At 42.4% G+C, this 13,038-nt stretch overlaps 1 protein-coding gene across 1 annotated transcript in view; it reads right to left on the bottom strand.

Moving 5' to 3' along the window:
- The window catches only part of ARSB (arylsulfatase B), a 52,330-nt gene that overhangs the window by 16,463 nt on the left and 22,829 nt on the right, over nucleotides 1-13,038 (bottom strand). The window contains exon 4 of the mRNA XM_073623807.1: nucleotides 6,853-7,060. Coding sequence (XP_073479908.1) covers nucleotides 6,853-7,060 — 208 coding nt within the window. The remainder of the gene's footprint in view (nucleotides 1-6,852; nucleotides 7,061-13,038) is intronic.

Here is a 13,038-nt window from a genome sequence, read left to right as displayed (position 1 = left end):
TCTAACTCTCACTCTGCTTCTCCAGCTGCCCTCTCTCATGGTGACCTCCACTGGACTCATACACTCGGAGGGATGTGGATTCGGAATCCTTCTATCCCCACAAAGCAATTTGAAGATTTTATTACATCTCCCTCGCTATGCCACTCCTTTTTTGAAGCTCATTGCATTTCTGCTTTTTTCTCCAGTTTCTCTCAGGATTTCCCTGTCTGCAACAGCTCACTCTCATCCTCATTGGACAAACGTGTCCTCTCACTACACACAGAATTAGGCCCCGACCACTACAACTTTGGCAAACAGATGACAGCAGAAGTCTCAAAAGACATAACCATGCTCTTGTGGTGTAAATCTAAGTCCCTGCAAGATATAAATCTGGCCCCCAAAAATAAAATTCCTACCAAACAGACCTATTCACCACTCCCATCTAGTCCTGGTTAAAACTCTTTTCTACCTTCTAAAGCAAGGTATACATGCAGTTTTTTTTCTTTAAACCACTGACCCAGACGATTTTCAGGGCACATGTGTACCCAGTTTAACTCACCACTTCCCCACCCACTGTGTCCACCCACTAACTCATTCAAGGAGATTTCTAGTCATTTCAAAAACAAGACTGGTGCGTAATGAGATCTCCACTGTCCAGATATCTCCCCCACCTAACATAACATGTCTCTCACCATATTCATTACTTTCTTCTTTGACCTCTTCAACGCATACTTTTATTTGATGCCGACCTAACCACCTGCCCCCTTGGACCCCACTCTCTTACACCTACTAAGGTCACTCTTTTGCTCTAGTTTTCAACACGCATCTTCAATCTCTCCCTTTCTACCGGCATCTTTCCCTGACCTCTAAAACATGCACTAGTCTGTCCCATACTTAAAAAGTGCTCCATGGACCCCTCCAGTCTGAAGCCCATCTCCTTGCTCTCCTCTCTTTGCACCTCCAAACCTTTAGAATACCCAGTCTACAATTGTCTGAGATGTCACTGCACTGTTAACAAGCTTCTCGACCCCTTACAATCTGGCTTACAGATGCAACAACACACCACAGAATATGCCCTACCAAAACTTGACAACGACTAACTACTAAAACCAATGGCCACTATTATTATTATTATTATTATTCAGGATTTATATAGCGCCAACAGTTTACGCAGCGCTTTACAATACTCTGTACTTATAATCTTAGACCTTTTTGCTGCCTTTGCTACAGTTGACCACCTGCTTCTCCTAAAAAAAAAACACTCCCTTGACCTCCAAGACTCTGCATTTTCCTGGTTCTCCTTCTACTAATCTCAGAGCACAGTGTCACCTACAACTGTATTGTCTCACCATCTCCATTCTGATGACACCCAAATCTATTTCTCTAATCCTCTTCTTAACAAATGACACAATAAAGCCACTTATGCACTTCCTTGTTATCTCTCTCCTATATTATTGCAACTCCCTCCCTGTTGGCCTACCTCTGCATAGGCTCAGTCTATCTTGAAGGCTGCTGCAGGACCTGTTCACCCTACCGTTCGGTGGTCGCCGCCCCGCTCTGTCAAAGCATCATAGAAGCTGCACACAGAGTGCAAACACTCTATTAATGGAGGAGACTGGTCTTTCATTCATTCACCTATCCTCAATTCATAGAGTGCTTTTCAGTGTCCATGAATGGAGGAAGGGGGGAGAAAGGGTGAGCATGGTCAGCACTCTTGACAAGTTATATGACAGGTCCCTTGGTTTATGTTAGCCCCTGCTGCACCAGAAGATTATGGTTGCAGGGGAAAAGGGAATCAGTGGACACAGGATTTCAACTAAAACCACAGCCAGCAGCAAAAGGAACACTTTACTTTGATTGAAAATATTGTCCCTTGAGCTGATTTTTTATTTTAATTTTGACTAAACTTAGGCTTTAGCTCACTTTGGGGCAAAAGTACTTCAAGGGTGCAGGTTAAATGAAAACCTCCATACACACCATCCACTGACAACGCTATATTTATGTGTTCTTGATCATGATGCCACTCACCTGGTCTAGGTAGGTTATATTCCCTTTTCCCTCTGGACTTATCTTCTTCCCCTCCTTCCTCTCTACCCCAGCCCTTTCCTTGCCTTCATTAAACTTAGTTGCACTATGCTCATTATGCCTGTTTAGATTATGGTTTTGCCTCATAAACTACACTGTACTTTTCTGTTTATCAGAATATAAACCCTCCTATATAATTACCCCTGATGAAAGGACTTTGAACCTGAAACGCTTTGGGTACCGCTAAGACTTATCCCAAATGTTGGGCACCGGAAAGTACTATCGGACATTGGAGTGAAACCACTTTGTATATGTATCGTCACAATTCTATTGCAAGATACCATTGTTTTTCATGTGCAATTGTGTTATTGTTAGTGTTTGTTTTATCAATCATCATGTGCAGATGTTTTTTTTAGCATAGTCTTCTTGTCTTTCTTGTGTAATAAATCAAAAAAATTTTTAAACAAACTTACTAGTGTCTTTGTCAATTTAAAGTCCCATTTTTCTCACTTTGTATATGTATCGTCACAATTCTATTGCAAGATACCATTGTTTTTCATGTGCAATTGTGTTATTGTTAGTGTTTGTTTTATCAATCATCATGTGCAGATGTTTTTTTTAGCATAGTCTTCTTGTCTTTCTTGTGTAATAAATCAAAAAAAATTTTAAACGAACTTACTAGTGTCTTTGTCAATTTAAAGTCCCATTTTTCTCGGGGGAGTTGCAAATCACCTTTTCTAGGCTTTAGCTCATGTCAGAGCATTAAAATATAAATCCAGATTTGCTACGAGTTACTATAATTTGCACATTGTTCTTTGCTGATAAATAAATTGTTTATTCAAGGAAAAAACTTTTAGATAGTTATCTTCCATTAAAAGTAATTTTACCTGTATCTACAACCCAGCATCCTACAAATAAAATATCCTTATTTACAGGCACATTTAGCTGTGACCTCTCTGCCACCTGTACCTTCAATAGAGTCTTTACATCATCTGCACAAATTCCTGCATATTTTTAAAAACTAAAAATTATCTATTGTCACACTGAACGTGGCCAGGCTTAAATTACTTGCGCTGCCTGTGGAGCTTTAAAGACAGCTCCAACACAGAGGCTGCGGTCCATTCTCAGCGGGCAGACATAGAGAGCTCCGGCCTCCTTAATGTTTCCAGAACATCAGAGCGGAACACCGTGTGTCAGTGACTCTCAATACTTTCCACCTGGTGAGAGTCACAATACGTCTGCTGCTCAGCAGGTGACATTGTGTTCTGACAATTATCAGAGCCCAGCGCCAAGCTACTATATGTTTTGTGTGTCAAGATATTATTAATAAAAGAGTCTTGTGTGGGCTAAGTTAGATGTGACAGATTGTCACTGACTTTATAATGTACCTCTCATCTTTACAAAACCATTTTATGGGCTGAATCTAGACCCTCAGTGATGTCACCCTAGACCCTCAGTGATCTCAGCAATTCTGTTCTGCAGATCTGCCCTAGGGTGACATCATTGCTCTTCCATTAATTCAGTATGTAAACAGGGCATTAATATACCTTTGTGGAAATTCCTACCTCTAGGAGTGATTGAGGGTTGAGTCTTCTTCTCCCTATATAATGCCACTGTAGGATTGGAGTGGCAGAGGATAATGGAAGATGTGACCCCGAAGCAATGAAAATGTGAGCTAAAAGGAAGTTTGAGAAACACTCCTCTAGGGTAGACTCCAGGCATAAATGGGATTGGGAGTAAGGAAGAGCTGGACTGCTCCCCTTTATCCAATACATTACCTGCCAAATACATTATATCTGGAGAGAGACTGAAAGTGAATGTGATAGAACTGCTCTGTATAATGTTCCAAGTTTATAAGTAATGCAATGAAAGGCTGACAATCGCTTATTGGGAACAAGTTCCAAATTATCCTGTAAGAGAGGGTCTCCAACTGGGAGTGTATGAGTAGTCAATATGACAGAGTTTTTTTTTAGCAAGGTGTGTCAAAAACCCTAATCCATTAATGTCACATCAAGATGAAGGGAGGTGCACTGGGCCAGCATGGTCATTGCTGCTAGTCAGCCTGGGGCCTGTTTACATTTGGCATAGTCAGCAGGATGGGGTATGTGACCACATGTGGAAAAGGTGTCAGCTTTGCCAGTTGGGCCTTGAGCAGAAGGCGGAGCTAAAGAAAGAGTAGAACTCCAGCATCAATTGTTAGATGTGTTGGTGTTCGGCCATATATTGTGGTACCAATAAGTCTGGGATCAACGGTGGATACTGGGTTATGGTTTGTGCCCAGGAACAGACTGGCTTTGTGCTGCTATGATATCAGCAAAACGTTGGTGGCGATAAGCCCATGTGGTAACCGGCTCTGAGCTTACGGGTGGGACGGGAGAGCTCAGGACCCCTTCTGCTGCTTGTAGTAAACAAGCAGCTGTTTAGCTTGCTTTTACCAGAAAGGGCATGACTGTATCTAAAGAATGGTATCTGGATGATGACTGTAACTGCAGCCATCATCCATATATCACCACCAATTTCCGAGGACGCACATATGCGCGCGTCCAGAAGTGGTTAACGTTTATGCTGTCACACAACAGATAAGGCTGACTCTAAAGTAAGCTGGCAGAGGTTGTTTGCTCAACGTGATTCTTCCTGCCAATAAAATGCCAATAACCCACCAATAAGTATATTAAATAACAAAAACATTTTTGTACTCAGTAATCTGCATAGCTATTTAAGCACCTGCAGATATTAGATGATTGTATATATATATATATATATATATATATATCTATCTATCATGTGCATGTTTTCAGATTTTCTCAATCTTATACATAAAAAAAATATTTATTATTTTGTTTTTTTGTTTTAGAAGCACATATCGGGTTTCTTTGGGTGAACAATTCTCAAACAAATGCCATTGGAGACAATTTACAAGTTGTCCTCTAATACAATGGGGAAAAGATACTACTGTTGTATGTTGGGCATTCAGGTGACCAAGGTCAACAATAGCTTGACCTTTTGGCATATATGACTTATAGCATGTATGATACAATAGTGCCATCTAGGGATTGAATTGGGAAATGTTTCACTCATAAAAGACTAATATAAAGAAAGAAGTGGGAAAGAATATGCCTGTGTGGGATTGTCTACCTAAATATTCCAAATAAAAGCCCAACAGCATAAGCTGACAGGAGGACTCCATGATGACATAACAACAAAAAATGTTTGTGCCAGACGAAACATCACCTGGGGATGATGCTAGCACCCAATATCTGCAATCACTTGAATAGCTGGGAATCCTGGTTGCCTATAGAGATCGTAAAGCCGCTATAACCTGAGCTAAGTAATGTTTAGCGTATTTCTATTGTATAGATAGATAGTGTGTGTTTTATGTATAGCTCTCAGTATTGTATTGTATTCCTATAACTGAAAATAGTTTGTATGTAATAATGCACATTAATATACCACAGAAGTTTTAATGCTTCCTTGTGTTTAATGAAAAGAATCTTAAAAGACACAAAGCAAAACAGTTGGGAAATTATCTGAATATTGATTATTCCTTATATGCCACACCTCCTCCCATTTTTCCTATAATGTATGCTGTGAAGAGCAAAGTTGGACTTTGACAATTTTAGATGCAGCTTTTCACAGATTGGTGAACCTCTGCCCATCTATATTTCTGAGACTCTTTTTATACCCAATCATGTTACTGACCTGTTGCCAATTAACCTAATTAGCTGCAAATAGTTTTTTCCAGCTCTTCCTTGTTAGTACCACTTACTTTGCAATCTTATTGTTACCGTGTCCTAACTTGACATTTTGCTGCCATCATTTTCAAAATGTCCCTATTTATTTTCCTAAAATTATACATTTTTTTTCATTTTAAACATTTGATATGTTTTCTATTTTCTATTGTGAATAAAATATGGGTTTATGAGATCTGCAAATCATTGCATTCTGTTTATATGTAGATTTTACACAGCCTCCCAACTTTTTGGGAATTGGGGTTGTACTTAATAATTGTTAAGCTCAAGCATATTTCACTCATCACAGTAAGTTGTATGCCACTGTGTGTAATATGTGAACGCTGTACAGTGATTTCTGTAGCTCACACCTACAATGGTGCTGAATTTATTTGATAGCATCAAAAACGCTTCACTGTAAAATATGAACATTATGGATGTTTGGTGCCCTCCAGTGGTAAGTAAGGAATGTAACAACTATGCATGAAATCGCCCTCAACATAAATTGGTTCCTCTACACTTTAACTGAAATACAGAAAATTTAATTTCAACAAAATTTTATTCTGTGATCTTATTTTAACGCCAAATTCCACTCTGCAATCTTTTTTAATTTTAACCAAACCAAAACTTATCTTAGTTTTCAGTCCAGTGCCTGGATACATCTACACTAAGGCCTCCATCAGTGAGCTCTGTATATCACAATTCCTAGCTCCAGCAACCTGTCATGCAGTGGAGGCCCGTGCATTGTGGATGCACGGGCTCTGCCCCCCAACACCTCTGCCGCCCTCCCTATTCATGTGCCCGGCCCCTTTCAGGACGCCGAACACATGAAATGCTATGGTGGGGATAGGCGGGGGGTGTGTATTTTGAAGCACGTGATTAGAGCCAGAGGCTCCAATAGGCTTCAAAATTGGGTGGGCGGGGGTAGTAGTAGTGTCATCAGTGGGTGGGAGGAGTTAGTAGTGTCACCATCACTAGGTAGGTGGAGTTATTAGTGTTGTCATCACTGGGTGGGGGGAGTTAGTAATGGCGTTATCAGGTTTACCATATCTGATCTCAACTAAATCCCACTTCTCCAACATCTCCATTGGTTACCATGTTTTCTAAACTTCAGGTTTACCTGTAGAGAAGATGAGAACGGTGTTGTCCCAGAGTCCTTTCTGCTGCAATGCTGCTGTGACGTTTCCCACCGCCTCATCCATGGCGGACACCATCCCTGCGTACTGACGTCTATTCTTGTCCTGGATGGAGCTATAAGGCTCAGTGTACTCCTCAGGGACTTGTAGAGGAGAATGGACAGCCTGGAAGGCCAGATAGAGGAAAAGAGGCTGCAAAGAAGGACGCAGACATGTAAGAACCAGACACACTGTCTGGAATTTATTACAGGAAAATCAAAATTGCATACACTGGGCCATCTTGTCTTGCTGTCAGTATAGATAGATGATATCCAGTGGGCCGGTGCTAGACTATTTTGCGCCCTAGGCAAAACCAGCTACTTGAAAAATTGGGGAAAAAACTCCATGCTTAGGATCAGACAAGGTGTGCAGCCTGTCCTAATATACCCCCTAGGGGGCTAATTCATATGAGTAAGTAAAGTGGGGTAGATGGCGATACCTATACTTGGGGGAAAAAAACTTCTCCCTGATGTTGCAAAAAATATGCACCTTTACATGTTACAGTGCTCAGATAATCAAATAGTGATACTACAATTATATATAACAACATGTGATCTACAAATTAAAGTGCAGCCAAACCAAATCAGTAATGACATATAAGTGATAAGTGTCAAAATGAATTACTCCTGTGTATAAAAAATAATATATTAAATACCATAAAAAAAGTACCAAATTCATCAAAAATTCATAAAAAAATTAATATGTGTATCAACAAAAAAGTCCAAGTGATAAAAAGTCCCAAAAACAATAATAATTTGGAATTGGTAAAGCTCCAAAATAGCCCAGTGTTCAAACGATCAGGTGACTCATGTGCTCCCCCTTATGGGTCCCCACTCACCAGCTCCTGTTACCCCTGCGGGGGTGATAGGCATATGTGGATAACCGTGGGTAATCTCCCTTGATGGCTCTAACAGCGCTCCGCCCACAGCCTATCGGGCCTCTACAGCTGCTCCACCGGGCCAGGGCATCCAAACCGGTCTCCTGCTCAGCACTTCACCAGTCACCGTATCCAGAAAAATGTTCAGCAACTTCCCAAGGCTAGGTCCTGTGCCATTCTTGATAATTCTTTGTGTTATATAGACTTGGTCAACAAACCTGAGGGAAGAGATGGCACCAGGATGCACTATGGGAAGAAGGTAATCCAGCGGAGGCAGTGTGATGCTTTGTCTAGTGGAGTCCATGCAACAACGCTATCACACTGTTAATGTGGAATTGCCAACAACGCTATCACACTGTTAATGTGGAATTGTTAACAACGCTATCACACTGTTAATGTGGAATTGTTAACAACGCTATCACACTGTTAATGTGTTAATGTTAACACTGTAACACTGTTAAAGCAATTCCACATTAACAGTGCAATAGCGTTGTTGGCAATTCCACATTAACAGTGTGATAGCGTTGTTAACAATTCCACATTAACAGTGTGATAGCGTTGTTGCATGGACTCCACTAGACAAAGCATCACACTGCCTCCGCTGGATTACCTTCTTCCCATAGTTTGGCTGCACTTTAATTGGTAGATCACATGTTGTTATATATGATTGTAGTATCACTATTTGATTATCTGAGCACTGTAACATGTAATGCCCCGTACACACGGTCGGACTTTGTTCGGACATTCCGACAACAAAATCCTAGGATTTTTTCCGACGGATGTTGGCTCAAACTTGTCTTGCATACACACGGTCACACAAAGTTGTCGGAAAATCCGATCATTTTAAACGCGGTGACGTAAAACATGTACGTCGGGACTATAAACGGGGCAGTGGCCAATAGCTTTCATCTCTTTATTTATTCTGAGCATGCGTGGCACTTTGTCCATCGGATTTGTGTACACACGATCGGAATTTCCGACAACGGATTTTGTTGTCGGAAAATTTTATCTCCTGCTCTCCAACTTTGTGTGTTGGAAAATCCAATGGAAAATGTCCGATGGAGCCCACACACGGTCGGAATTTCCGACAACACGCTCCGATCGGACATTTTCCATCGGAAAATCCGACCGTGTGTACGGGGCATAAGGGTGCATATTTTTTGCAACATCAGGGAGAAGTTTTTTCCCTCCCAAGTATAGGTACCCCACTTTACTTACTCATAAGACCAGCTACTTACACCACCCCCCCAAAAAAAAGTATTAAAGCAACAAAACATGAAAACTGATAAATTTCTCCAGCTAACATCATCCAATCCTGCAGCGCGCAGTCAGAAGCAGGCCTGAACTGGGACGAAAAAATAGGCATTGTAGACTCAGCAGACCATTTTTTATTTATTTTTTTTTTATACCAAATAATGACAATTACAGTTTTTCAATATCGTTTACTTACATTTAGCCTGCTTCACTCCATTGGTGTCAGTAGTTGTTTTTGTTATTTGTTTTTTAATTATTATTATTTTCTAACATTGTATTTATTTATTAATTTTTTTTACAGTTTTATTATTTGTTTTTTTAGGACCCTCGTTGGCGAAATATCAGGGGTCTAAGAGACATCTGATATGTCACCTTTAAGACAGAGAAAGGAGATTGAGGACACAGCCCTCGATCTCCATCTCTGGAGCCTCAGCAGCACAGAATGAACATTCATAAACTGAAGCATAAAGGAGAGAGAGAGAGAGAGAGAAAGAGAGAAAGACAGAGAAAAAGAGAGAAAAAGAGAGAAAGAGAGAGAAAGAGAGAGAAAAAGAGAGAAAGAGAGAAAGAGAGAGAGAGAGAGAGAGAGAGAGAGAGAGAGAGAGAGAGAGAGAGAGAGAGAGAAATGGGAGGGAGAGGAGAAACCTGCATTCAGCAGCTGCAGGGGAACGATTTCTGTACGTGCCGCTGTCTTATTACGACATGCCATGGCTGCCTAGTTTGCCTAGTGGTAGCACCGGGACTGCTGCCGGGGAAGCTGACAATCACTGTAGTAATTAGCTGGTTCATTCAGTGCAGAGGCGTAACTAAAACCTTCAGGGCCCCGGTGCAAGAAACCATGATGGGCCCCCCTTCCATCTGAGCCCCGGGCTTCCAATTTTGGGAGGGTGTCCATGGACTCTTCAATTCTGCCCATCAAAGTCCATCAATACTGCCTGAGTTCTGCCTATCAGTGTTCCTCAGTGCCCATCAGTACCACCTATCAGTGCCCATAAATGCCACCTATCATTGCAGCCTACCAGTGCACATTAGTGCCTCCTATCAGTCCTGCCTGTCAGTGCTCATCAATGTGGCCTATCAGTGCTCATCAGTGCCTCCTATCAGTGCTTATCAGTGCCTCCTATCAGTGCCCATCAGTGCCTCCTATCAGTGCCCATCAGTGCCTCCTATCAGTGCCCATCCGTGCCTTTTATCAGTGTCCATCAGTGCCTTCTATCAGTGCCCATCAGTTCTTTCTATCAGTGCCCATCAGTGCCGTCTATCAGTGCTCATCAGTGCCTTCTATCAGTGCTCATCAGTGTCTTCTATCAGTGCTCATCAGTGCCGTCTATCAGTGCTCATCAGTGCCGTCTATCAGTGCTCATCAGTGCCTTCTATCAGTGCTCATCAGTGCCCATCAGTGCCTTCTATCAGTGCTCATCAGTGCCCATCAGTGCCTTCTATCAGTGCTCATCAGTGCCTGCTATTAGTGCTCATCAGTGCCTGCTATTAGTGCTCATCAGTGCCTGCTATTATTGCTCATCAGTGCTCATCAGTGCCTTCTATTAGTGCTCATCAGTGCCTTCTATTAGTGCTCATCAGTGGCCATCAGTGACTTCTATTAGTGCTCATCATTGCCCATCAGTGCCTTCTATTAGTGCTCATCAGTGCCTGCTATTAATTTCCATCAGTGCTGTCTGCCTTCTCAGGACAGCACAGCTCTGAGCGGAGATCGTGTATCATAGTTAATAGCACAGAGACACCGGCGGCATTAATGTTCTATTTGTCAGTCCTCTCTGGCACAGATGAGAGAGGAGGACACACAGCTGATCTCACTGCTCCCCCTTCTCCCCCCTCCCCTCTCCTCTGTGCTCCGCGGGAAATGTGAGCTCTTTAGCTTCACACCAGACTGCCCGCGGAGCACAGAGGAGAGGGGAGGGGGGAGAAGGGGGAGCAGTGAGATCAGCTGTGTGTCCTCCTCTCTCATCTGTGCCAGAGAGGACTGACAAATAGAACATTAATGCCGCCGGTGTCTCTGTGCTATTAACTATGATACACGATCTCCGCTCAGAGCCGTGTGTGAAGATCAACCCCGCTGGGCCCCCCCACAGTGGCGAAATGCTGGGCCCCGTCGCAACTGCGACTGTTGCGACCCTGGTAATTCCGCCACTGATTCAGTGATAACATTGATCTTTTTTCTTTTTCTTTTTTCTTTCGTTTTTAAAATTTGTTGATTTACAAGAAACTTAGTAATAGTTTAATGTTATCAATTATGTTAGTGTATAAGTAATCACTTCTATCTATATCAGTGGCAGCCCATCCATTAGGGGCGCACAGGCACCACCCCCCCCATCCTTGAGTCCGGCCCCCTATTCTGCATGCAGGGAGCGGCGCATGGATTCCAATGGGGGGGGGAGTGTTATTTTTTGAAGCACGTGATTAAAGCCAGAGGCTCTAATAGGCTTTAAATAAGGGTGGGCTTGGGGTGCAAAGCACTGTGCTCCGAGCCCACCCCGTTGTGTGAGAATAGCGAATAAATATATGCTATTCTCACACTGATCCACCTCCCGGCCAATCAGGAAGCAGGTCCTGAGACCTGTCACCCGATTGGCTGAAAGGACAGTCAATCCTATTAGATGCTTAGGAGGAGGTGGGAGGAGACGCACGGCGGAAGCTGCCATGATGCAGAGGAGGAAGAGACACCCGTCCGCCGCTTATCGCCTGTAGGAGCGCTGCCCGCTGGGAACCTAGATGTGGTAAGTGCGGGGCTGGATGACTGACCACGAGACCCCCGGGGGGGATGGGGGGGTGCAGGGATCTTGTGTTCGGTCATCCAGCCCTGCACCCCCGGAAGACCGGGGGGGTTGTTGGGAAGTTGGGAACCTCTGATCTTTCTAGTCTGTGGTGTGGCTCAAACCGGTTTTAACTATTGTTTTGGCCTGGGATACAGTGTTAATTTCGTGGACTAAAATATTTTTGTCGACTAAATTAATACCATTGAGATGACTAAAATACGACTAAAACTAAAAAGGCATTTAAGTCAAAAGACTATGAATAAGACTAAATTGAAATTTGATGTCAAAATTAACACTATACTACCACATTAGCCACTTCAGCCCCGGAAGGTTTTACCCCCTTCCTGACCAGAGCACTTTTTACAATTCGGCACTGCGTCGCTTTAACTGCTAATTGCGCGGTCATGCAATGCTGTACCCAAACGAAATTTGCGTCCTTTTCTTCCCACAAATAGAGCTTTCTTTTGATAGTATTTGATCACCTCTGCCGTTTTTATTTTTTGCGCTATACACGGAAAAAGACCGAAAATTTTGAAAAAAAATGATATTTTCTACTTTTTGTTCTAAAAAAAATCCAATAAACTCAATTTTAGTCATACATTTAGGCCAAAATGTATTCGGCCACATGTCTTTGGTAAAAAAAATGTCAATAAGTGTATATTTATTGGTTTGCGCAAAAGTTATAGCGTCTACAAACTAGGGTACATTTTCTGGAATTTACACAGCCTTTAATTTATGACTGCCTATGTCGTTTCTTGAGGTGCTAAAATGGCAGGGCAGTACAAAACCCCCACAAATGACCCCATTTTGGAAAGTAGACATCCCAAGGAATTTGCTGAGAGGCATGTTGAGCCCATTGAATATTCATTTTTTTTGTCCCAAGTGATTGAACAATGACAAAAAAAAAAAAAAAAAAAAAAAATTACAAAAAGTTGTCACTAAATGATATATTGCTCACACAGGCCATGGGCATATGTGGAATTGCACCCCAAAATACATTTAGCTGCTTCTCCTGAGTATGGGGATACCACATGTGTGGGACTTTTTGGGAGCCTAGCCGCGTACGGGGCCCCGAAAACCAAGCACTGCCTTCAGGATTTCTAAGGGCGTACATTTTTGATTTTACTCCTCACTGCCTATCACAGTTTCGGAGGCCATGGAATGCCCAGGTGGCACAAACCCCCCCCAAATGACCCCATTTTGGAAAGTAGACACCCCAAGCTATT

This window comes from Aquarana catesbeiana, linkage group LG01 (assembly GCF_042186555.1).
Source record: "Aquarana catesbeiana isolate 2022-GZ linkage group LG01, ASM4218655v1, whole genome shotgun sequence".
NCBI lineage: Eukaryota > Metazoa > Chordata > Amphibia > Anura > Ranidae > Aquarana > Aquarana catesbeiana.
The sequence above is the reverse complement of the archived record's forward strand: the minus strand, read 5'-3'. Positions and strand labels throughout refer to the sequence as shown.